Raw genomic sequence first — 26,804 nt, 5'->3', positions numbered from 1 at the left:
GGGGAGGGGAAGGTGCCTGTGGAGAGGGAGAGATTGAAGATGTGGGTGAGGGAGCGGATGATGGAGGGGGGGGGTGACTGGAGGAGCTGTGAGGGGATAGGGTCCAGGGGGCAGGTGGTGAGGCGGGCTTCAGTGAAGACATCAATACGTGCCATTGCCAGATTTGCTGTGTCTCCCAGCACAGTCTCAAGAGCATGAAGGAGATTCCAGGAGACAGGCAGTTATTCTAGGAGAGCTGGACAGGACCGTAGAAGGTCCTTAACCCATCAGCAGGACTGGTGTCTGCTCCTTTGTGCAAGGAGGAACAGGATAAGCACTGTCAGATCCCTACAAAATGACCTCCAGCAGACCACTGGTGTGAATATCTCTGACCAAACAATCAGAAACTAACTTCATGAGGGTGGCTCCTCTGGTGGGCTCTGTGGTCACTGCCCCAGCACCATAGAGCTCAATTGGCATTTGGCATTGAACACCAGAATTGGCAGGTCTGCCACGGGCACCCTGTGCTTTTCACAGATGAGAGCAGGTTCACCCTGAGCACATGTGACAGACGTGAAAGGGTCTGGAGAAGCCATGGAGAATGTTAAGCTGCTTGTAACATTGTTCAGCATGACCGTTTTGGTGGTGAATCAGTGATGGTCTGGAGAGGCATATCTATGGAGGGACGCACAGACCTCTACAGGCTAGACAATGACACCCTGACTGCCATTAGGTACCGAGATGAATTCCTTGGACCCATTGTCAGACCCTACGCTGGTGCAGTGGGTCCTGGGTTCCTCCTGGTGCATGACAATGTCCGGCCTCATATGGCGAGAGTAAGCTGGCAGTTCCTGGAGGATGAAGGAATTGATACCAGTGAATGGCCCCAATGCTCACCTGACCTAAATCCAATAGAACACCTTGGCGATATCATGATTCGGTCCATCTGACGCCACCAGGTTAAACCTCAGACTCTCCAGGAGCTCAGTGATGCCCTGGTTCAGATCTGGGAGGAAATACCCCAGGACACCACACGTTGTCTCATTAGGAGCATGCCCCGACTTTGTCAGGCATGCATACAAGCACGTGGGGGCCATACAAACTACTGAGTACCATTTTGAGTTGCTGCAATGAAATTTCAGCAAAATGGACTAGCCTGCTGCATAATTTTTTCACTTTGATTTTCGGGTGTCTTTGAATTCAGTCCTCTGTAGGTTGATAATTTTCATTTCCATCAAATGATGGGGCATCCTTACATTCCTGCGAGTGCTATTAGTTCTAATGGCACGCCGCCCGCACATTTTTTTGAAAGAAGAGCTGGACTTTAATTATCTCTAATATTTCAGCATTGCAATTTACCAACCTCGATACCATATGCTGCCAACATCCAGCGGATACTTTCCGCTCGCCCCCTTCCATTGAAGTAGTGAATCTTTGGTTTATCACTCATGATTATGGCCCTAAAATAAATAAATAAATACACTTATGTTAAGATTACTCATGGGATACAAAATCTATATTGAAATAAAGTGAATGTATAGTGTTTTCAATGTTTTTATTTAGATTAACATGTACAATAGATATCTGTTAATGTTTTAAAAACTGTTCTGATGTAACATGTTTTATTATATACAAATGGGAGCAGTCATATTTGTTCATTACATACTCAGGTTCTGTTCACTGCTTGGCAGCATTATACATTGCACTTTACTGATCCTTCTCACAATGCAAGCCCATGGGTTGGCCATCTTTTTTATAATCAATGTCCTTTCTTTGTGGCTGATATTGTATCCCAACAGTTAAGAGAGAGCTGCACTGAGTTAGGGCTCTTTCATACAGGTGGCCAGAGCTCAGTAAAAACGAACAGCTGAGCAATGGTTTTACCACCCCTGTTTGCCCACCCGAACTATCCCAATACAGCCAGAAGGGGCCCTACTCATGTCGTGACCGTAGCATTTGTTACTCAGGGTGTAAAATTTGCTGGCGGAAACGCCTGTCAAACTCTTTCATTGAATGCAAATGGACTGAACAGCAACCGTGTACAATGTGGGCAATTACAGCATGGTAGTCCAGCAATTGAGGGTTTTCTCAGACAGTAAAGAGGCAGTATAAAACATTCCTCACTGTCAATTTCTCTCTGAGAAGCAATCTGAATGTTGATCGCTACTTAGAGGTCACTCCACTCCACAGAGTTTGTGAAAGAGCCCTTACTGAGACCTCCTCAAACGGCTAATGTATGAATGTGTTACTAAACCAAGGACCCTGCATTCATTCTCTCTGGTCTCCCACAGTACATAGAAGTGCAATTATTTTAGTAAATACGAACTACTAAATACCATTTCTCATCAGCAGTTAGAGCACTCTTGTGATATCTATCAGTGTGAGGTTGAGCAATGGTTAATCTTATAGGAGTTTTCATTTGTCTCTGACTGTCCTATGAGGCTGCATAACCCTTGCACCTCTGTCAGGACAGAGTTGATTGGTGCTATGCTGATCACATGCACCCCCCACCCCCCCCCCCAAAAAAAAAAACTAGCAATACACAAACAGAGTATGTGTAGACTTGCCACTGCTGCTCTGTACCATGATAGATGGACTGGGCACAGTAAAAGAAGGGGAGGATCAGAGAAGACAGCATTTTTACACAATGCAGAAGATTAACCCCTTAGGTTCCACAGTGAGTATATCAAGCATGCTTTACTGCATATACAGACTGATTTTATTGTGGTGGGTTAATAACACTTTAATGCAATAACAAAAACAATGAAAATGAAGCATGTAAAAATATGTAAGTCATAAAAAAAAGTTACAAAACTACAAAGTAAAAATGTTTGGTCATTCGAAATTCTCTATTTTCCCATTTTCAGTCAATGAATTGATTATACTGTATGCTTGTCAAGTTTCGAATGCAATGTAATAATGTAGCAAGATGGCAGGGAGATATCTCCAAAATCCCACTTGGTTTCATGCTGCAGGCCCACCTGGTAATAAAATGTTGAAATCAGTCATGAAATTTCACATCTTCATAAAATGTTAATTTGTGTGAAAACACTGCATAAGTCTAGGTTCACACCTATGCATCTTCCGTTGCGTTTTGCAGAAATGCACAGCAGTCCATTTAACATGATTTTCTACGGGACAGGTTCACATCTCCACGTTTTCACCCAATGCGTTTTTTGGAAAGGGTCAGGGACTTTTTTAAATGCAAAGCGTTGCGTTTTTGGTTCAATAGACTTCAATGGAGACACTACGTGTACTGCATTCTTGATGCACATTTGACTCGTTTTTGATGCATTTTAATCTGACCAGAAACAAGTTGGAAAAAAATGCAAAACGCGTCAAAAATGCATGTGCAAAAACACAAAATGCACCACAATGGATCAAGCGCAAACTGCATAGGTGTGAACCTAGTCTAAAGCGTTTGATGGCTAAACCGCACCTTCATATGGAATATGCACCTATTTGTTTACTTTGTTAGTGTATGAATTTCTTTATACCAGACATGTATAACCATGTGAATATGCTTTTATATCTACTGTATATGGATTTTGTCTACTAGATTAATTTATTTACAAACTTGATTGTAATAGCGTTGTATTCAGCTATGAGGCAGTGTTTATAAACTGTTTCAAGTAGAATAAATTTGCACTATGTATCTACTGCATGTTACTGTACTATAGGTATTCCTGTTTTCTTACTAAATATACATGAATATACAGCCCACTCGATCATTTGCACCCAGCCTCACAAACATTTTTTCTTCTCATTCATTTATTTGTTATTTTACTGCAATACAACCTCACCAAAAGTGTTGTAAAGCATATTTTCTGAGGAGGTGGCCATGCTTTATATGGTGTTGTAACATATTATATTAAATTGGTTATAAACCTCAGACATATGAACAAACCATATCTGTCTAAAATGTGTACTCAATCCAATGTGTCTTTTCTGCCTGCTGCCTCCTTCCTCTGCCATCTGTATCTGTCACTTCTCACTCTTTTTCCTGACACTAAGAGCGAAAAGGGTGACAGGTGAGGAGCTCCAGCACACAGCCTATGATTGTCAGGGTCAGCTCTGTTCCTGTGTGTTGTGTGAAGGGGGCTGTTTCCCTTCCCTCCAATCACCTGCTGCTGATCCATTTTGTTCTGTTACAGTGATACAGGAATTTTATTTTTACCCTTTCATGCCCCCTTTTCTCCTATATATATTATCTCCAATGCTGTCTCTACATGACCTGTATGTTAACCCCTTGCTTACCTTGCACAACTGAACTTTTCATTCCTTCATCTCTATGATGCCACTGTATGTGACCTGTACATTAACCCCTTTATTAGCTCCTTCCTCTGTGTATACCTGTACATTAATGTATCCAGTGCACCATTCTCATGGCCCGTGTTTAACTCCCTCAATGCCAGCATGTGTTTTAATTTCCAAAAACTTGTGGAAAATAAAATGAGACCATTTTGGGGTGTCTGCTTTTCAAAAAGGGAGTAATTTTAGGAGGTTTTCATATGATTCTGGCTTTTGTTTTATAAAAAAAAAGACTCAGCAGCTATTAAATACCATCAAACAAGTTATACAAAATTCATTTTTGTACAGCTTTGGATGATGGGGCAATCGTCTTTCAAACTATTATAGTGCCAAAGCCGAAAAATGGCCTGTTAATGTAGGGGTATTACAGACTGGTACTCAAGTAGTTAAAGATAAAGTCTGTGTGAAAACATGTATATCCTCCTTGAAATGATTGTAAATGTGAATTTAAAAAAAAAAACAGGTTTGGCCTCAATCCTTCTCTTCTCAAGTCCCCCATTCCTGGCTCCTCCTCTCCAGCGAGTACCCCTATAGGAAGCCACTTTCAATGGGGGCACTCATGCAGGTTCACTCCTGATTCCTGTTGCCTGCATCCATAGGCACACACGGTGGGACTCGACTTAACCCCCCCGCTCCCTTGTCACTGGCTTTTATTGACAGCAGCTGGAGCCAATGGCTACTGCTGCCTCATCGAACCCTGTGAGACCCAGAAGTGAGGGGAGAGAAGAGTCGTTGATGGGTACATTGCTGGATCGAATGAGGGTATGTAAGAGGGGGAAGGGGGGGGATACTAATGCCTAAACATTTTTTTACCTTAAACTGGTTGTAAACCCTCACTTATACCTAGTGAAGTGACTGACCTCAGGTGATACACAGAGATGAAACAAATCCTCTTACAAAAGTTGTACCTGTTTATCTGCAGTCTCTTCATCTCACCATCCGTTGAAAGTGCAGAATGTATAAAGCTTGTCTGAGCTTCCAGAAAGCAGGAGGCAGAGAGCAGATGTTACATGCTGCAGAGCTGTGAGAAGAGCTCCGAGTCTGCTTGGAGGGAAGGGACTACACCCCCCCTCCCCTTTCACATAGCTCACAGGAACAGAGCTGAGGCTGTCAATCTGCTGGAGGTCCCTTTACTGTCACCATTCTTCTCTTAGTGTCAGGAAAACTTGAGTGATTCATGCTGATAGCAGAAGAATGAAGCAGCAGAGAAATTACATTTAGTGCTCTGGTGTGAAACAAGTACACACTATAGAGGGATATGCTTTGTTCATATTTCATGTTTGAAGTTTACAATCACTTTAATGCAAGGAATGCAATAAGGTAAAAAAATGTTTAGGCTTTATAACCTCTTTAAGCATGAGGTCCGGTCGCAAGTCGTGACTTACTGCAACCTAACCAGATGTGAGAAAACTGCCCAACAAGTGCACACAAAACTGCACTACTGGAAGTTTAGAAAGATGCTATGGGTACATACTAGCTGAAAGATGCTGGATAGAAGGAACTTAGGGACGTCATGCATGTACAGTAAAAAATGTCACTGTTACTAGGAAACCAGGTGAGTATACAAAATGAAAGGGGAAATAAACCTTTCCATCCTTTAGAGCCAATGAAGCTGCCATATTAGACTCTGATTCACAGTTGCCATGGTGCTGCACTTGATCAGTTATGACATCAGCCAATTGATGGCTTCACAATTTGGTTGGGAGCACAGACAACTGTGACAGTTATCATTCACGACATGCCTTTAAAGTGTTACTAATCCCACAACAGTAAAAATCAGTCTGTATATGCAGTAAAGAATGCTTGTTATACTTACTGTGGTTAATCCTCTGCATTGTGTAAAAAAGCTATTTGATTCTGTTTTCTCTGCCCCTCCTCTTATTCAAATGCCCACGTCTTATCTCTTGATAAGACAGACTGAACCTGTAGCCACATGCACATGATCAGTTTGGTGTGTATTGCTACAGAGGGTTTTTTTTCTTGGGAGGGTGCATGTGATCAGCACAGGGCCAATCAACACTGTCCAGACAGAGGGTCAGGGATTTTGCATCCTCCTAGAGGAGAATGAAAACTCCTCCTACAAGCTTTAACCAGTGCTGTTCTGGACACTGATAGAAGTCACAAGACTGCTCCAACTGCTGATAAGAAAATGTATTTATTAGTTTATATTTACTAAAATAATTGCACTTCCATGGTATGTATACTGTGGGAGACCAGATATAGTGAATGCAGGGTCCTGGGTTTAGTAACACTTTAATGTAACTATTTTGGCAAACAGCTAAATCAATGGGTTTAGTTCTATTTTAAGTCCCGGAAGTGACATCACACTTGGCGTGGACATACAGTGAGCATTTAATTCCTAGGCAACTGGATAATAACAGTGATTAATGTCAAACAACACAGCCAAAAACTAGATTGGCATGTGAACAGTGGTCCTGTACATATAATCCCTCATGCAAATATACATCAGTAAAAAAAAAAATTATATATATATATACTTTATGCACTAGCCACACCTGTGAACATTTTGGGAGCAATATCAGGTAAGAAGAAACGCAATCAGATAGACTCTAACTGATGAAGCTTGCAAAAGACAGCTCTTTAATACCAGAATGTAACATTGTACTTTACAGCTGTGTTTCTCAACCTTTTTTCAGTCCAGACACACTTTAAAATTATGGACAATGTCAAGGTAACCTTTAAAAAGATGGACAGTCACGAGGCACCTTTTAAAGTGATGGACAGTCCTGAGGGAACTCTTTAGATTGATGAACAGTCCCGAGGCACCCTTTAAAATTATGGACAGTCCCGAGGCACCTTTTGAAATGATGGACAGCCCCGAGGCACACTTTAAAATGATGGACAGTCCCCAGGCACCTTTTAAAATGATGGACAGCCTCGAGGCACCCTTTAAAATTATGGACAGCCCTGAGGCACCTTTTAAAATGATGGACAGTCCCGATGCACCCTTTAAATTGATGGACAGTCCTGAGGCACCTTTTAAAATGATGGACAGTCCCGAGGCACCCTTTAAAATTATGGACAGTCCCAAGGCACCCTTTAAAATTATGGACAGTCCTGAGGCACCTTTTAAAATGATGAGCAGTCCCGAGGCACCCTTTAAAATTATGCACAGTCCCAAGGCACCCTTTAATATTATGGACATTCTTGAGGCACCCCATTCTAAAATGTAAAAACTATTCTAATACTTTTATATAACGCAGCAACATCCACGCATGTAGGACACCCAACATTAGAGGTGATTTATTCTTCCAAAGCAAATACACTTTTGCACACTGGTACTGAGTAGTATTCCAATGTTTCTATTCCCACCAGCTAATGTGACCCCAGCACTAACAGAGAAGGGCAGGGGAGGGTCAAACCAGGATGCTGTGAAGGTAACCAACATCCTCCATGTCAACTGGTGACATCATTGGTTGTCAGGACGCCGGTGGCTAGAAGGTCGTAATGGTGCACAATGAAAATCTGTGGCTTTGTGCAACTAAAAGGCAGGCTTATTCCACCAGCTGGCTTGTATACAAGTTTTGGGCAATATTTAGATATTTTGCCAAGGCACCCCTGAAAATACCTCAAGGCACCCTGGCTGAAAAAAGCTGCTGTACAGTATATCAAACTATTGCCACATACAAATATTAAGTCCTCACACTATAAGGCAGGCTTATTAAGTCCTCATAGTGTAAGGCAGGCTGAAGTCCTCATAAAAGGCAGGCTTGTTCCACCCGCTGGCTTGTATACAAGTTTTGGGCAATATTTAGACATTTTGCCAAGGCTCCCTTGAAGATACCTCAAGGGTGCCTGGGCACCCTGGTTGAAAAAGGCTGCTGTACAGTATATCAAACCATTGCCACATACAAATATTAAGTCCTCATAGTGTGATCACAGTGGACAATAGATTAGACATGGGGTTATTTATGAAAAAGATCCATTCAATGCATCCATACAACAGCCCATAGACATGAAAGGTTGCTGGTGAAGGTTTCAGAACCCAGATTTTCTGCTTTCAGGTACTTATGCCTGTGTTCATATGCTGATTTATGCAAGTATTGGTGCATAGCTCCGTACCTGCAATAGCAACCCCCTGCCATCATTCATGTTTATGGGTGGCTGCAGAACTAGGAGCTCCCGAGCAGCAAAATACACCAACGTGTTTATTCTGTACTGGAGCATGCATCCATGTGCATGAACCTATAAGACAGTGGATGTCAACTCCCTTTGAACTGGGGTGGGCCTCAAGTGTGGCCCTCATCATCACCAAAGGGTCACACATAAAATTCAGTGAATATTCATTGTCAGAGATAGAAGGCACACAACAGGATATAGTCAAAGATCATGAACATGATACAAGAGATGGTCAGAGACTTCAGCCACAGTACAAGAGATAGTCAGAGACTGTGGATACGATACAAGTGACGGTCATAGATTGAAAACATGAAACATAAAATGGTTAGAGACTGTGGAGATTGTATAGGAGATGGTCAGAGACTGTGGGCATGAAACAAGAGGTGGACAGAGACTTCAGCTGTGATACCTTGAACTGCCGGGCCTCAAGTGCAGTCCTCAACATCACCAAGGGGCCACACATAAAATTCAGTGAATATTCATTGTCAGAGATAGCAGGCACACAACAGGATATAGTCAAAGACTATGGACATGATACAAGAGATGGTCAGAAACTTCAGCCACAATACAAGAGATAGAGACTGTGAATACGATACAAGCGATGGTCAGAGACTGTGAACATGAAACATAGGATGTTCAGAGATGGTGGCCATGGTACAGGAGATGTTCAGAGACTGCAGTCATGATATAGGAGATGGGGGCTTGCTGTAGGAGACTGTCAGAGACTGTGAACTTGTTATAGGAGTGGTATTAAACCCAAAAGAAAACATTTTTTACATTGCAGCTTACCAAATCTTGAATGTGGTGGCTGCAATGGTTTCTTTTTTAGGCTTTTTTCTTTTATTTCCACCTGCTGATTTGGCCAGTAGGTCTATGATCAGCTTTTATTTATTAATGTAAAACATTTATCCCAAAAGCTAAAACATGTTTACTGTAACTTCTTATAAAGTGTGAGCTGGAGTTTGGCTTTAGTTTGTTAGGGTATCTAAATTTCCTAATACATCCAACACTCCCAGCCCCCAAGATTAAAAATGCTGCTATCCAAAGGTGCTCCTTCATCCAGAGTGGGGGCACTCTAATACAGGAGGTGTGCTACTAGCCAGATCACCAGGTGAAAACAGAGGGGAAAAGCCTAAAAAAGAAGACTAATACAGCCACCATATCTAATGATTGGTAAGCTGAAGTATAATACATTTTTTGGGTTTAATACCATAGGCTGGAGACATGTTGCATGAGCATGCTAGAGATCACTGCTATAACAGGGCATTAGGGAATCACACAGGGCTTGATTTACTAAAACTAGAGCGTGAAACATTTGGTGCAGCTCTGCACAGAAACCAATCAGCTTCCAGGATTTTTTTGTCAAAGCTTAACTGAACATGCTGAAGTTAGAAGCTGATTGGCTACCATGCACGGCTGCACCAGATTTTGCACTCTCCGGTTTTAGTAATTCAACCCAACAGTGGCTACAGGGGCACAGCTTACAGAGAGGGGCATTTAGAAGTATGTCAAGTACAGCTCAGTGTACAGAGTTTGGGTATACTGGACACAAGCTAGTGATACAGAGGTTGGCAGGAGGAACTACAGAGGACACCAGGGGATACAATATAAACCAAATAGTGCACTGTCTCTTTAAATGATAGGTGCCAATATACAGGATTTATATCGTGCCAACAATTTGCTCAGCGCTTTACAAAATGAAGGCAGACATTACAGTTACAATACAATTTGGTACAAGAGGAAACAGACGACCCTGCTCCTTAGATCTTACAATCTTGGAGGAAGGGTTGAGTGATACAAAAGGTAATAGCTGTGGGGGATGAGCTGATGGGGGAAATAAATGGCGGTTTACTAGGTAGAAGTAATATCAGACAATTACAGTACATATAAATAACCATCAATATATACAAGTGAATAAGTAACTGATGAAAAAGTCCCGAAATCAATTGTGAAAAAAGTGCTCCATACTGGAAAACTTCATTTAAAGTGCTCCTGTGCTGCAAAGTGCTCCTGAGAGAAAAGGCAAACCTCTTACTGGACTACAATGATCTCATATGATAGAGATCAAAACAGTCATATGCATCCAAATTTCAGACTGGCACTATTACTGACAAACTCCCAGGATGTTAAATGCCTTCATCCCAGAAATATACAGCCCCACCAAAAGTCGTCTCTAGCAGCTATCCATAAGTGTTAGCACAGCCAGTAATGTGGTGTGTGATAGAGCTGTGTAAATCATAGTACTGGATAGACAGAAATTAAATACTTTGGCCAGGAAAACAGATCCCATTTATGTATTTTTATATGTATTTCATCTGTATATTAATTAATTCCCAGTCATTCAGCTTTGTATTCTGACACGCTTGCATTATATCCTGAGGGATATTACAGTGAAAAATATTTCAACAACAAAGCTGGGAGTGCCCGTGATGAGCCATGTAGGATCAACTGGATAAAATTGCCAACTTACAGCTTTGCTATACCAGGGATATATTGTAAATGATTTGTACATTCAAAATAAATAGATCTATTAAAGGCAATTAACATACACATGCAGATATATAATTGTCCAATATGTTATATACAAACAGTAGAAAAGAAGAATATACACACACTAGTATCCCTGCTGCACACAATAATGTCTACAAGAACGGAGTAAGTAGCCCCCTATATAACAACCTGTGTGGCAGAATAGTGTGGAAAGCTCTTTTGTTCACTGGTAACCTAGCAATCTGGCATGATACGTTTCCTACTAAAAGCATTTGAAATATTTTATATATACTTCAGTTAAAAATTGTATCCTACCTCCAGACAAAGAAATTTGCAGCAATTCAATGAGACGTCTTCTGATCACACACTGACAACGCAGCAGCAGTTCTTGTATGTGTACAGTATTAACATGTGGAGGGTGGGGTCCATCCAACCAATCCTGTTGCTCATTACTTGTTAATTTGCATGAACAGAAAGATATTATACTTTTTAAAAGTTTCAAAGTTATATAAGTAATTATATGGTATGGTATGGTAGAGATTACCTTTATAGCAGTGAATAGATAAAATACACATCAACCACATCTAAGAATGACGCTTCGTGCCCTATCTAGTGTAGCACCCTCCTAGATAGGTGCTAGGTTAGGTAAATTTGGTTATTAGCTTCACTGTAATTAGTTGATCTGCTTGTGATTAAAGTGGAATTAAGTCCACTCTTTAACTTGTATGTCTATAAGTAAGGCCTATAGTACGACTTACCTGTAGGTGCAGTGAGTATCTACTAAATATACACTGTTTAGGAGATATACACACAGCATGAAGTCAGTGACGTCACGCGTTCTGAAGGAACATACCTTCAGAGCTCTATGTCGGGGCCGGGGCTCCTGCCACATGCACAGTAGTGATGTCATCGCGGCCCCCCATTCCATGAACCTGGAAGGAAGACCAGGTGAAGATGGATGCGCCCAGGAGCCGTGACTGCACTGGAGGGCTCCTTGTCCGGGTAAGTCTGTCATAATGTAGCACAGTATGATTTAAACCTGCAAGGGTCCAATGGTTTTTTTTTTGGCTGTTCTGAGTCTCACTGGTTGCTGGATTGACTGCTTCCCCGTTTTCTGGAGGGTCCTGGAAAGCATTGGGCTGAGATTCCAATCCCTGGAGGAGTGTGCCCAGTAGGTGTCTGGAAGGGAACATAAATGGCTTGAGGCTTGGAACAGAGGGGTTCTTGTCTAGGAGGAGGAGATCCCAGCCTGAAGAGCTACTGCCCTTCTGAGCAGTCCAGCTGGGCTTTCTACTGCTCACCGAGGTCCCAGCTGTGCTAGCTGGGGGGCTTATTCGGCTGAAATCTGCTGGAGCTGACTAAGGGACTTCTTGTTTCTGGGATCTGGTCGGAAGACTGCACAGTAAATGTGTTTGGAAGATGATGGAAGGAGACAATATAAGGACATTAGTGAGTGAGCTGTGTGCTTCTGCTATCCCTCCTACATTAGAGTCAGCCTGTGCTTGACCCCTTACTGACTGAGGGTAAAACAAACGTTAATCCCTAAACACACTTTTGCCACTCTGACATATGCTAGTAAAACTGTACACATCCTCACAACTACTTTGTGTACTCAGGTGAATTATACCTTGTTTTTTTTCAGGACAAATTGGGCTTTCTTTTGGTGGTAAATGGTAATAGACATCTGATTTTTTTTTAATATCAAGGAAAACTAGCCCAGAAAAATTCTTTTTTAAAATTAGCTGTATATTTCATGCTATTACCATAATTTACCACCAAAGAACAACTCAAAACAAATTTTCTTCCTCCTTATTATTGCAGCAAAACCACAGATGTATATGTTAGTTGTTGCTTGTACCTGTAGTAGGGCCCAGAAACAATGGTGAGCATTTTGATTTTTTTATACTACCTAAAACAAGCTGACACTAATTGACACTAATGTAAAAAATTTTTTTTTTTTTTTTTTTTTAATCTACCCCAAATTTAATGACTTTGGCCTTTGACCCCCATCCTTGACTTTTGACCCTTATCTTGACCCTAACATTAAACTTGGCACTGACCTAGATCAAAACTTGATCATGCTATTTTTTCTTTATTTTTCTGTATTTTGTTGATATTTTTTTACACACTTTTGTTTGTTTACATCTTCCTCTCCCTCATGAAGAGATACAATGTATGTTTCTCTTCATTCAGAAGAGGAAGTAAACACAGGGCGAGCTCACAGTGACTGATCACTATGATAGTCAATCAGAGGCTATCACAGTGATCAGGTGACCCAGAAGTGGGAGTCCCAGGTCCCGATTGTTGGTAAGAGCCTGGTCTCTGTTCTGGGAGTGCATGTGGTGCACTCCTAGCCAAAGAGATATGCATATATACAGCCCCACAGATAAAGACTCACTTCTGTGTGCCTTGGGATCTAAACAGTGGGCCCTTTAGAGGGTAGGTGCTACACTAGCAAAAGTGTACCCTAATTGAATGAGATAAATAATAAATTACTTAAAGCCGAACGCCAGGAATTACACAAAATCTTCCCTTGCGGTGAAGTTACTGCAAAGGTTAAATGCTTATTTCATCTAGGGTGGAGGTCATCAACCCATCAATCCTTCATTGCCGACTCCCGGAACCTAAACAGGAAGGACAGCAGGAGCACCATGTACTGGAACTGAATCTCTGTATTTTCCTCCTGCACCAGCTGAAAGAAGAAAATCCAGGGGGCCGGTTCCAGTGAATGCCCTCCCGTCCACCACTCCTATCCCTATTTCTCTTTTTTCTGCTGCCCTAGCCCCCTTGTGTACTCTCCTGACCCCCTCCCCCGCAGTGCTGCCAGCTTCTCTCCTCTCCTGCTAGTTGCTGCAGGGGATCTTTTCAGGATGGAGAGCAGGGGAAGGGGTAGGTACATTGCATTCATACCTCTAGAAATTTTACACATTTTGTCATGTTACAACCAAAAACTTAAATGTATTTTATTGGGATTTTTTGTGATAGACCAACACAAAGTGGCACATAATTGTGAAGTGGAAGTAAAATGATAAATGGTTTTCAAAAATTTTTACAAATAAATATCTGAAAAGTGTGGCATACATTTGTATTCAGTCCCCATTACTCTGATACCCCTAACTACTATCTAGTGGAACCAATTGCCTTCAGAAGTCACCTAATTAGTCCACATGTGTGCAATTTCATCTCAGTATAAACACAGCTGTTCTGTGAAGCTCTTAGAGGTTTGTTAGAGAACATTAGTGAACAAACAGCATCATGAAAGCCAAGGAATACACCAGACAGGTCAGGGATAAAGTTGTGGAGAAATTTAAAGCAGGGTTAGGTTATAAAAAAATATCCCAAGCATTGAACATCTCACGGAGCACTGTTCAATCCATCATCTGAAAATGGAAAGAGTATGGCACAACTGCAAACCTACCAAGACATGGCCTTCCACCTAAACTGATAGGCCGGGCAAGGAGAGCATTAATCAGAGAAGCAGAATCAGAGAAGCAGCCAAGAGGCCCATGGTAACTCTGCAGGAGCTCAAGAGATACACAGCTGAGGTGGGAGAATCTGTCCACAGGGCAACTATTAGTCGTACACTCCACAATTCAGGCCAATTCAGGCCTTTCTGGAAGAGTGATAAGAAGAAAGCCATTGTTGAAAGAAAGCCATAAGAAGTCCCATTTGCAGTTTGCGAGAAGCCATGTGGGGAACACAACAAATATGTGGAAGAAGGTGCTCTGGTCAGATGAGACCAAAATTGAACATTTTGGCCTAAAAGCAAAACGCTATGTGTGGTAGAAAATTAACACTGCACATCGCCCTGAACACACCATCCTCACTGTGAAATATAGTGGTGGCAGCATGTTGTGGGGATGTTTTTCTTCAGCAGGGACCGGGAAGCCGGTCAAAGTTGATGGGAAGATAGACAGAGCCAAATACAGGGCAATCTTAGAAGAAAACCTGTTAGAGTCTGCAAAAGACTTGAGGCTGGGGCAGAGGTTCACCTTCCAGCAGGACAACGACCCTAAACATATAGCCAGAGCTACAATGGAATGGTTTAGATCAAAGCATATTCATTCATGTTAGAATGGCCCAATCAAAGTCCAGACCTAAATCCAATTAAGAATTTGTGGCAAGACTTGAAAATTCCTGTTAACAGATGCTCTCCATCCAATCTGACAGAGCTTGAGCTATTTTGCAAAGATGTCACTCTCTAGATGTGCAAAGCTGGTAGAGACATCCCCAAAAAGACTTGCAGCTGTAATTGCAGCTAAAGGTGGTTCTACAAAGTATTGACTCAACGGGACTGAATACAAATGCACACCACACTTTTCACATATTTATTTGTAAAAAATGTTGAAAACCATTTATCATTTTTTTTCCACTTCACAATTATGTGACACTTTGTGTTGGTGTATCACATAAAATCCCAATAAAATACATTTGCACCTTTGGTTGTAACATGACAAAATGTGGAAAATTTCAAGGGGTATGAATATTTTTTTCAAGGCACTGTAAATATGCCATTTACTGGCCCCTTCCTTTTTTTGAATGAACACAGTGAGTGATCATTACCTACTGACACTGTCCACTGCTCTACTGACTGACATGGTCCACTTTTAAGGTAGGTTAAGTTTATATTTTTACAGTGACATTTGTTTGTATTATGTTTTCTAAGTTTTCCTTATTACTTAGTTTGGCCTTGCTATGCTAGTTAATATCTTTAAAAAAAAAATGGGGCGCCGAACCCAAGTGATCTTTGATCTCTTTCATATTGTTCAAGTAGACCTCTCAAAGGTTGACTAACCCTGATTTAGGGGGCAGGGGCGGACTGACAACTCATTGGGCCCCTGGGCAATAGGGGATCATGAATGGGCCAACATACCAGCAACAGTGTGTGCCAACCTTGTGAAGACTTACAGGAAATGTTTGACCACTGTCATTGCCAACAAAGGATATAGAACAAAGTATTGAGATGAACTTTTGATATTGACCAAATATTTATTTTCAACCATAATTTGCAAATAAATTCTTTCCAAATCAGCCAATATGATTGTCTGGATTTTTTTTCTCATTTTGTCTCTCATAGTTGAGGTCTACCTACGATCAATCGACTTGTGTACAACCAGGCTATTGGGTTTTTCACGAATGATAATTACCACCAGCTATAGCCAGTAATACTGGTCATTGTATTCTGATGGCGTAGGAGGCTCCCCGCTGTCAGGATACAATTCCACAGCAGGATGAAATCCCCCATTTACATCCAATGTGTGGATGGGGGAAATTGGCTCATTTATTTCATTCAACTCGCTAGTTAAATGAAAAAAAATGTATAATGTATAGCCAGCCTTAGTGATTGTAGTGAAGTTTCACTTTGCAAAGAATACCCAATCACATGCACGGAAAATTAAAAAAAAGAGGAAATTGAACTTACCTGTAAATTCCAAATCTTGGCGTTCAGTACAGGACACAGGAGACTTGTTCATGCAATATAGGTTATAGGCTCATAACTTCAGGTGATTGGACACTGGCAAGCTTTTGAGGACGTGCCAATCTGGGGCTCTGCCCACAACTGGAACAGTGCCTACTGTTCAAAAAACAATAAACAAGAGTAATAAGGAAAGTTTAGGGAGGGTGTCCTGTGTTCTGTACTGTACTTCAAGGTATAGAAATCACAGGTACATCAAAATTCCTCCTATGTTAAGCATACAGTACAAGACACAGGCATCTCATTCACATATCTCCAAGCAATAAATACATAGGGTGGACAACAACTAGGTAAGCAGGTGCTTCCAAGAGGTTTCAAATTTGTTAATCATTTTTTTTCTCCTGTGACTCATGCTCCGAGGTGAACCAGGTCAACTATGTATATGTGTGCAAACTAAATGTTACAATATATCTTATTGCAACCTGCGTCCCTGGGTTGACCTACTGAGTTAATGGTTCTGAGAAGGAAGGGTAAATGCTGCTGGCAAGGTTTTCCCGATCTTTTCAGAAGGTTAACGTCCCCCTGTAGGTCACATTATACAGTCAGGTCCATAAATATTGGGACATCGACACAATTCTAACATTTTTGGCTCTATACACCACCACAATGGATTTGAAATGAAACGAACAAGATGTGCTTTAACTGCAGACTGTCAGCTTTAATTTGAGGGTATTTACATCCAAATCAGGTGAACGGTGTAGGAATTACAACAGTTTGCATATGTGCCTCCCACTTATTAAGGGACCAAAAGTAATGGGACAATTGGCTTCTCAGCTGTTCCATGGCCAGGTGTGTTATTCCCTCATTATCCCAATTACAATGGGCAGATAAAAGGTCCAGAGTTAATTTCAAGTGTGCTATTTGCATTTGGAATCTGTTGCTGTCAACTCTCAAGATGAGATCCAAAGAGCTGTCACTATCAGTGAAGCAAGCTATCATTAGGCTGAAAAAACAAAACAAACCCATCAGAGAGATAGCAAAAACATTAGGCATGGCTAAAACAACTGTTTGGAACATTCTTAAAAAGAACAAACGCACCGGTGAGCTCAGCAACACCAAAAGACCCGAAAGACCACGGAAAACATCTGTGGTGGATGACTGAAGAATTCTTTCCCTGGTGAAGAAAAACACCCTTCACAACAGTTGGCCAGATCAAGAACACTCTCCAGGAGGTAGGTGTATGTGTGTCAAAGTCAACAATCAAGAGAACACTTCACCAGAGTGAATACAGAGGGTTCACCATAAGATGTAAACCATTGGTGAGCCTCAAAAACAGGAAGGCCACATTAGAGTTTGCCAAACGACATCTAAAAAAGCCTTCACAGTTCTGGAACAACATCCTATGAACAGATGAGACCAATATCAACTTGTACCAGAGTGATGGGAAGAGAAGAGTATGGAGAAGGAAAGGAACTGCTCATGATCCTAAGCATACCACCTCATCAGTGAAGCATGGTGGTGGTAGTGTCATGGCGTGGGCATGTATGGCTGCCAATGGAACTGGTTCTCTTGAATTTATTGATGATGTGACTGCTGACAAAAGCAGCAGGATGAATTCTGAAGTGTTTCGGGCAATATTATCTGCTCATATTCAGCCAAATGCTTCACAACTCATTGGACGCTGCTTCACAGTGCAGATGGACAATGACCCAAAGCATACTGCAAAAGCAACCAAAGAGTTTTTTAAGGGAAAGAAGTGGAATGTTATGCAATGGCTAAGTCAATCACCTTATCTGAATCCCTTTGAGCATGCATTTCACTTGCTGAAGACAAAACTGAAGGGAAAATGCCCCAAGAACAAGCAGGAACTGAAGACAGTTGCAGGAGATGCCTGGCAGAGCATCACCGGGGATGAAACCCAGCATCTGGTGATGTCTATGCGTTCCAGACTTCAGGCTGTAATTGACTGCAAAGGATTTGCAACCAAGTATTAAAAAGTGAAAGTTTGATTTATGATTAATATTCTGTCCCATTACTTTTGGTCCCTTAATAAGTGGGAGGCACATATGCAAACTGTTGCAATTCCTACACCGTTCACCTGATTTTTATGTAAATACACTCAAATTAAAGCTGACAGTCTGCAGTTAAAGCGCATCTTGTTCATTTCATTTCAAATCCATTGTGGTGGTGTATAGAGCCAAAAATGTTAGAATTGTGTCGATGTCCCAATATTTATGGACCTGACTGTATAAATAGGGGCTCATTAGTGTCCTTGGGAGAGTTTGCCTGAAGTTGGCTAAGGAAAAGACTGCCAAGATGTAGCAGTTATGCCGTCAGTCTGAAAACCCCTGGGGTGGAGCCCAGTCAGGGTTCCCAGTGGGGTTTGGAGCCTGTGGACTTATATGAACTTTTGCTACCTTGTGCTGGAACCCTTATTGCTACATCATGATGATTTGCTGCCTATTATGGACTCTTTATGGACTTTTCCAGTTGCCTAAGGTATGAGTACCTCATGGGGAGATATTCAGAAGCACTAGAGAACTTTGTTCAAGAAAGTGTGTGGAAAATGTCTTTGAGAACTGTTTGCTTGTTACCTTGATCTCCCTCAATAAAAGATCTTTGCTGTTCATCCAAAATTCCTGGTCTGAAGGGATGCATGTAAAGCATATCAAAAAAATATGGCTTACTTCAGGGGACTGAGAAGGTTAGAGAATATATAGTGCAGAAGTCCAATGAGCAGAATCTATTCTGAGGAGGTTATATTGCCATTGCCAAGGACTGCTGTATTTATGTCACTCAAAGAAAAAACACCTTCTGCAGTTTTGGCTCTGATGAAGAGGGGGGTAACCTTGAAACGGGTAAGCCATTTTCAGACCCTGGATAGCATCCATCTGGTTTTGGTTCTCTCTGTGTCCTACTACCCATTGTGTCATGAGTTGGTGGGCCTACATGCTGGATTTTCTTTGTTTGGGAGTATGATTTTATCATTTACAAATAAAGTAGCCCTGGGATAATGCACTAGGCTGGAGCTCCATCTGTCTTTTCTCTTTTTTAGTTGGTATTTGTGTCACTTGCCAAAGCAGCCAGCCAGCCAGGAAATCGGTGACGTGGCAGGGGTGATGGATACTCTGGTGGTGAAGGAGTGTTATGCTTGGCCCCTTCACTAACAACAGGCTCCCCACATACCGGGGCTGACCTCATGGCACAGAATACCTAGGGATCTAGCTTGGAGTCACGAGAGAGAGAGATGTAGAGGGGCGAGGAGCGAAGACAGGTGTCAAGCAATACAGAGTAACAAGGGGAGTTTAGGGAGGGTGTCCTGTGTCCTTTACTGTACTCCAAGATATGGAATTTACAAGCAAGTTAAAAGTTCTAATATGTTAGTCGTACAGTACAAGACACAGCCATCTTATTCATGCACCATGGAACATCTCCAAGAATTAAATACATAGGGTGGGCAACAGCTAGGCAAACAGAACTGTGCCAACTGGTTTAAACAACAGGGGTTGAAAACCTGCAGAGTTCATTGCAGCTGTAAACTGCATCCACAGAAGATTGGACATCAACCTGATAACACTTGAAAAAGTAAATCTGAGAAAGTATGAACAGAAGCCTAGGCGGCAACCTTTCACAGCTGGGCAATAGAGGATTGGTGCCTAAAGGCTCAGGATACTTCTACAGATCTGGTGGAATGGGTGCATAACAGCGCAGGAGGAAGTTTTTGTTCCAAAGCATAAGCTCTTGTAATCAGGTACCTGACCCATTGTGCCATGGTGGATTCAGAATCAGGGTGCGCCTTGTGAGATCCCGAGGAAAGAACAACCAGGGAATCGATTTAATGGAAGCAGTAGCTGTTAGGCACAATCTAATGGCTCTGACTATGCCCAGGCAATGTAGAGAGACTTCCTTTGGATGGTTAGGAGCAGGGCACAAAGATGAGAGAAAAATTTCCTCCCGGAGTTGAAATGTTCAAACCTCCTATAGAAGAAAGGATGGTCTTGGGCATAACACATTATCATTGTGACGTATGAGGAAAGGCTCTTCACAGGAAAGGGCCTCTAGTTCAGAGACATGTCTGAAAGATGTGATGGCTTTCAAAACCGGCACTCTGCTGGCAAGAATCTGTAAAGGATTATCCCTGATGGGTTTCAAGGGTTGTTTATGCAGGGCAGAAAGAACCAAATTAAAATTTCAGGGAAGCACAAGGTGCTGCATTGGGGGGCCTATTACGAGGAACACTTTGGATAAAGGTTTTCACCAGGGAGTGAAAAGGATGGATGAGGCAGATGCATGCCCTTTCAGGGTGCTAAGAGCTAGATTCTGGTCAAAACCTGTTTTCAGATAGGCCATAATGGGAGGCAGGGGGTAATCCCTGGGACTGAATTGACTGTACTTACACCAGGCAAAGAATCCCTGGCAGGGTATCATCCATGGATGATAATAAATCTTCTTGGAAGTGGCCTTTTACACTCTATCCCTCTATCCTTTAGCAGCCATACTGTGAAAGCCAGAGACTGGAGCATGGAGGAAAAGAGCCTTGAGACAGGAGATCTGGTCTGTTAGGAAGAGGCCAGGGTTTGTCTGCCAGAAGTCTAAGTATGTCTATCTGTGTAGAATCACTGGTTTCCTCACTTGCTGTGTTTTGTAATCTACAGTGGAGGGAAGACATAAATTAGTTTGAACTGGAGTCCAGTGGAGGAGGGAAAACCTGACTGCCCTGAGTTCCAAGATATTGATTGGGAGTTTGGTTTTCTCTTTCTTGATCATGTTGTATGAACTTTCAAGGACTGAAGAATCCTGCCCAGCTTGACAGATTTTCATTTGTAGTAAGAACTTTCCAGTTATAAGAAAGGAAACATTTTCCCACTGTTAGAAATGAAGTGGTGATCCATCCGGACAAGGAAATTCTTGTTTGGCTGGATAGGAGCATGGACAAGTTGAGGAAAAAGCCTGCTTTTCCCGTGCTTACAGAATGTTATGTTGGAGAGAAAAAGGAACTGCTTCAAAGGAGACAGCCATTAATCCCAGAATTCTCATAGTGAGTCATTGTGGGATTCCTTTTGGATGTCAGTTGTCAAGTCTTTCTGGAAGAAAGACGTTTGCCCGGGATGTATCCAGGATCAGACCCAAGTATTCTAGGCACAGGCTGAAGAACAGATTTGGTGAAGCTAATCACACAGTCAAAAGCCTGAAGTAGCTGAATTGTCTTTTGGACATTTGCTGAGAGTTGCAAGGGCGAATCCTTCAGGAGTAGGGCGTAAGGGCAAGCAAGGGTGCTAAGACCTTTGTGAACGCCATGGGAGTACAGCATAGGCCAAAAGGCAGTGCAACTAACTGGAAGTGGCCATCTGCAACTGCAAAGTATAGAAACTGCAGGTGAGGTGAATAAATAACATGCAAATAGCATCTAGGATGTCCATGGATGCCATGTGCCATTGTCTCAGAGAGGCAATTGCTGACCTTGAATTTAAAAGAATTTTGTTGAGGATAGGAGGAAACCTCCATTGGGCTTCGGTATTATGGTATTATCAGCTGGTTTCAATAGAATCCTTTGATCTTGTCCTATGGTGGTAATGGTACAAGGACTCCCTGGTACAAGTGGTTCAGGGCCTTTGGCAAATCTGACTGCCTTGAGACAGTTTTTGGTTGATCTGAAAAAAGAAAGTGGTGATGAGGTAGAGTTTTTAAACCACCAATTGAATCCACAGGTCTGGGACGTCTGTGACCCAGAGAGATACAAACTTCAACAAGCGTCCCCCCACTATTAAGAATGAGGGTGCCCCTTCATTGTGCCAAAAGGTTTTGAATTTGAAGCCTAGTTTGAGTGTGGAGGTGCTCTGCATTTAGAGCAGTTAGGGGCTCCTGATGAAGGGGGTTTTGTCACTTTCCTTTGAGGAAGTAAAATTTTCCTCTTTTATGAATTGGTTCAAGTGCATTAGCAAAAACAAATGTCTTCCTTGAAATTCTATGTGTGAGTTGCCTTTTACAGGCAGCTGCTGCTGTCCAAGCCTTTAGCCAAAAGACTCCGGGCATATGAATGAAGGTTAGAGCCATTATGGATATTTGTCTAATGATGTGTTGCAAGGCATCTACACAGAAAAGAAAAGCAGAAGGCAGTTGTTGTAATTGATCTGCAATAGCACAACCCCAAAATACATAGTCATGTTGGTTATTAATTGTCCTAGTCCAGTTAGCTGCAGTTTAACATACAGAAATTGCAGTAAGAGCTGGTTGCAGGGCTGGTCTCACTAGGTTAAAAAGAGCTTTTAAGAGCACCTGAATTTATTTGTCAGAATCTTTAAAAGATGGAACATCTTCAATAGGTACTGTGAGATGTTTGTTTTAGACTGCAATGACAGGGTCAACCACAGGAAGAGCCCATTTTGTGCACTCTTTTATGACTGGATAGAGTTCAGCATAGTTTTGTATGCGTAAAAACCCTTTCAGGAATGATCCAGTTGGTATAGAGTGCACATTCTATCTGAACACAAAAACTTTCAAAACAGTCCTTGTTCATGCACAAAGGGGAATGGCAAGACAAAGGAGAGTCAATTTACACTATGCCAATGAACTCCCTAATGTTGACAAGCATGTTGCATAAAGCTCCCTCTTCAATATAGCGGTGGTCTTGTCCAGTGGTCCAACTATTCTGGACTAACATCTTATCACTCCTTACTAAGCTTATGAGTCAATCAATGCCCCAGACACCCAGAGTGGTGCTTCACTGTTAAACCTCCAGGTCTATTTAAGACTTAATTTATTAGTACATGTTCTCACCGCAACTACACAAACATTAGCTGAAGCGGGGGTACAGGCTAGAGTTATGCAGGTTATGCTGCATTTAAAAACACTGAGGTAAGACTAAATGACACAATGGAAAAGTATATGGCAATCTGGTACCCTTGGTATACTGTCTTCCAAATGGAACTAATTACAGCCTCCTGGGTCTCTAAGCAAGGACTTGACCACTGCCCATGTTGTTTATTCCCCCTTTCTTCATTCCCCCCTTTTTTTGCACTCCCAACCCTTCTCAGCTCCACACCCCATACATGCACCCAACTAGGAACAGCTTCTTTACAAAAAAAAAAAAAAAAAATTAGATAGAATTTCCATACAGTCTTTAATGAAAAACTCTGAAATATAAGCTGCAACAAATATGAACTGCACACTTTAGTATAAGTTCAAAAATATGCATATTGATCATTGCATTTTTTTTAAACACAGGTGTTGATATTTCTTGTTCACATCAGATGAAAAGAATTTTCTTTACAGTGTTTACATATGTTGCATCAGCAATAGGCTTTCTTTTACTTCCTGGTGCCAAAAATTTCTCAATTGTTGGGATTGAAGATATTCTTGCTTTGAAAGCCTATGGAAGAAGCAAATACAACAGTATATTAAAACCCATCCCTCAAATAAATAAAATGTTTCAATATAACATGTTTATGACATAAAGAAGATATAAGTCTTGTAAAAACGCAAAGGTTAATATCCTGAAATTCTTTGAAGACCACTGGAAACATAGTGCATAGCTGAGATTTATCTGTGATGTTCATGTATTATATATAGAACAAATAATGGAAAACCACCATTATGGAATGGTGTTATTGGCAAAATGCAGGTTTCCTGTCAGCTGAACATTTTCGATCAATCCATTGCAAAATGATTCAGCACACGATGTGTCCCACTATAATTCCCCATTCTCCCTTATAGTTAAAATTAGACCTCAGATGCAGTGGGGTCCCACTGTATATTGCCTTCTATAGGTAGTTTTTATATTCAATTTTCTCCAAGCTACTGTGCTGCAGTGTGCAGGTATGACTACATGTTCTATAAAGATGAACAGAAGAGCCAAGTTGGACACTTTTATTCCTCTCTCTAGAGCCTATAGTCATACCTAAGTACTGGGGCACAGATGCTGGAGGAAAGTAAAGAGTGCCTGGTGAAGCAGAGAGCTGGGCAGTGTAGAGGACAGTACTGAGTATGAGGTTTGAATTCTTTTATAATAGCTAAGTGGGGAGGAGAATTTACAGAGCTTTTCATAAAAAGGTACACCTGTACTTTGAATAAAAATGGCACAACTTAGACATAAAGTATGTAATTTGTTTACCTGTAAATTAGGGAAGTTCTGCAGGATATCAGCATGTAGCTCTTCGACTGCTAAACTGACTTCCAGGAGCTGCACATCAGCTATACTAAATTGTCTTCCAACTAAATATTCCTGGTTTTCCAAAGCCTAAACAAGCAAAACAGATTAGCTACACAAAAAAAATGTAAAATGTAACCACAGAGATTGCTATGTAAGGAGTGCTTACAAACCTTGGCACCATTCCTCTGATCGTATAGCAACCAAGTTCCTGTTCTATTATTAGAAGACACCTTGCAATCATGGAAAAGGGGCACCAGTTTAGGTGTTGAAGGCAGTCATTAAAATAACATTGTTCTCTGTGCGCTGTATATCCCCTGACCTGCCATGAGGTCAGCAGTTTTTCCCTGTTCTAAAGAAGGTGAACCCAGGGCAGGGTCTGTGTACAGAAATTCCTATGAGGATGCCTAAGAGACTGTTTTTGGAAAGGACTGCTACATGATCAGAGATCAATCAACCAAGTAAGTTATCTTGAAGTGGAGCTAAACCCATGGATTTAACGGTTTCTCAAAACAGTTACGTTCAAAGCATGGCGTGAAGGATAATTGTCACATTTGCTTATGCTCGCAACTGGACTGTCAAGCCAACAAATGGCTGGTGTCATAGCTGATCACATGTGCAGCACCATGGCAATGCAGATCAAACAGAGGCTAAGATGGCAATTTCCTTGACTGTAAAAGATAGGAGGGTTTAGTTCCAATTTAAATTTTTTTGTTTTGCAGCTGGGTATATGACCCAAAGATGCTGTGTACTACGTTGAAATTTCAAAGTGTGTGCATTCATCATATCCAGCTGTACCAATATAGAGTTTATGCTGTGAGAAATGAGAGCTAGTTGGGGGATAAAAGCTGAACAAGAATCAAGGTGTTTTGGCAGCCAAAGAGAAGTAGTTACCAAAGAGGACAATTTGCCTTTCACATTTGGAAAAGAAGGGAAGAGGAATAAAATGAAGGGAAACCAATGGGTAAAAACTGTTCTGTGTCTTCAGAGACTGGGCTTGTGTCAGATGCCACTGATCATAGAGTCCAATGGGCATTGCTGGATGTAGCTTGGGGCATGAGCTGATTGTGTAGTCCAGAAGTTCTCAGAGAACACAACTGTGTATTGAAATCTATGTGTAATTACTTACCATGTTATTTTACATAAGGCCTTCTAGGGCATGACATTAAAGTCTCCCACTCTCCAGGATGGGGACTTACAAACAAATGTATTTACTTTATGTCAGGCTCATGTTTTATGAGACTGCTGAGATTTTCCCTCTAACCCTACATCATCACCTAAACAAAAAAATCCACACTTTAAAGCATTTCTTATCCTCTTGTACTAATAGCATTGTTTTAGTGTTTTGGTCATGACTTTAAAAGTTTTCCCAAACAAAAAGTGGGATCGCAAAAAAAATCCACACCTCACAAAAGGTTCTTATCCTTCTCTACTAATAGCTTTGGTTTAGTCATGATTTTGGAGATTTCCCCATGCTCTCTGTTCTGTCTGAAATCCATGAAATAAACAGGAAATAAAGGGAGCATCCCTAGCAAGGACACACAGCCAATCATTCCAAAAGCAACACAATATCAGTTGAAGGTGAAATGTTGCATCCAATAATTGGGATATGCCCTAACATTAGATGGGTGATTATCTGGCAATACTTCTGCATTATGTGAATGGGGAATATCAGCATGCATATTCACAGGAAAAAAAAATCAACGCACAAAAGACAAATTTATAGTAGAACTATAAGGAAAGCTTTTTTCCCATTTTGGATAGAGTAAGGGAAGGTTATATCCCCTGTCAGTTTATTTTTGTTTGCCATCTGTGTGCCATTGGGGAGATTTCCCTTGACTGACTGTCTCACAGCCAAAACAGGTAGTGAGGATATTTCCCGCAAATTAGGAGAATTCAATGAGAATCATCACCATGTCAACAATACTAGTGTCCTTATTGGAAAATGTCCCCTCTATTACTTTTATGGGGGCAACTCAAATTTTGGGGCTCTCTTGATAAAAGAGAGGGTAAATCTAACTGGGACACAGACAGCAATAAAAACATAATAGGTGTTCTAATACGTCTCAACTGTACTGCACAAAACTAAAAAAGGTTTGACGTTAGTTATACTATAACATACATTTCGACAAGATGCCAAAACTGGCCTAAGAATGCCAGTACTCCCCTACTAAATGGGTGGAAAAAAAAAATTAAAACCACATATGATTTGTTAAAAATGTATATGTTGCAGAATTAATGACATTTTCATGAAGTGCTGTGTTCGGTATGTTAACAGATGGGAGCATTTAACAGTTTAGAGGGTATAGGCAGTGTGTAGTG

General features: G+C 41.4%; 2 protein-coding genes across 2 annotated transcripts in view; both read right to left on the bottom strand.

Annotated features, from left to right (window-relative positions):
• Positions 1-11,348, bottom strand: part of LOC149460531 (glutathione S-transferase 3-like) — a 45,519-nt gene extending 34,171 nt beyond the window's left edge. Inside the window, exons 1-2 of the mRNA XM_089679513.1 lie at positions 11,236-11,348; positions 1,343-1,439 (exon numbers count right to left, since the gene is read on the bottom strand). Coding sequence (XP_089535639.1) covers positions 1,343-1,429 — 87 coding nt within the window. The 5' untranslated portion in view covers positions 1,430-1,439; positions 11,236-11,348. The remainder of the gene's footprint in view (positions 1-1,342; positions 1,440-11,235) is intronic.
• A 12,089-nt stretch (positions 11,349-23,437) lies between these two features.
• Positions 23,438-26,804, bottom strand: part of LOC149460530 (glutathione S-transferase 3-like) — a 67,804-nt gene continuing 64,437 nt past the window's right edge. The window contains exons 6-7 of the mRNA XM_089679512.1: positions 24,447-24,572; positions 23,438-23,705 (exon numbers count right to left, since the gene is read on the bottom strand). Coding sequence (XP_089535638.1) covers positions 23,583-23,705; positions 24,447-24,572 — 249 coding nt within the window. The 3' untranslated portion in view covers positions 23,438-23,582. The remainder of the gene's footprint in view (positions 23,706-24,446; positions 24,573-26,804) is intronic.

This window comes from Staurois parvus, unplaced genomic scaffold, assembly GCF_062004578.1.
Source record: "Staurois parvus isolate SC_StPar_1 unplaced genomic scaffold, SC_StPar_1.0 ptg000226l, whole genome shotgun sequence".
Taxonomy (NCBI): Eukaryota; Metazoa; Chordata; class Amphibia; order Anura; family Ranidae; genus Staurois; species Staurois parvus.
The sequence above is the reverse complement of the archived record's forward strand: the minus strand, read 5'-3'. Positions and strand labels throughout refer to the sequence as shown.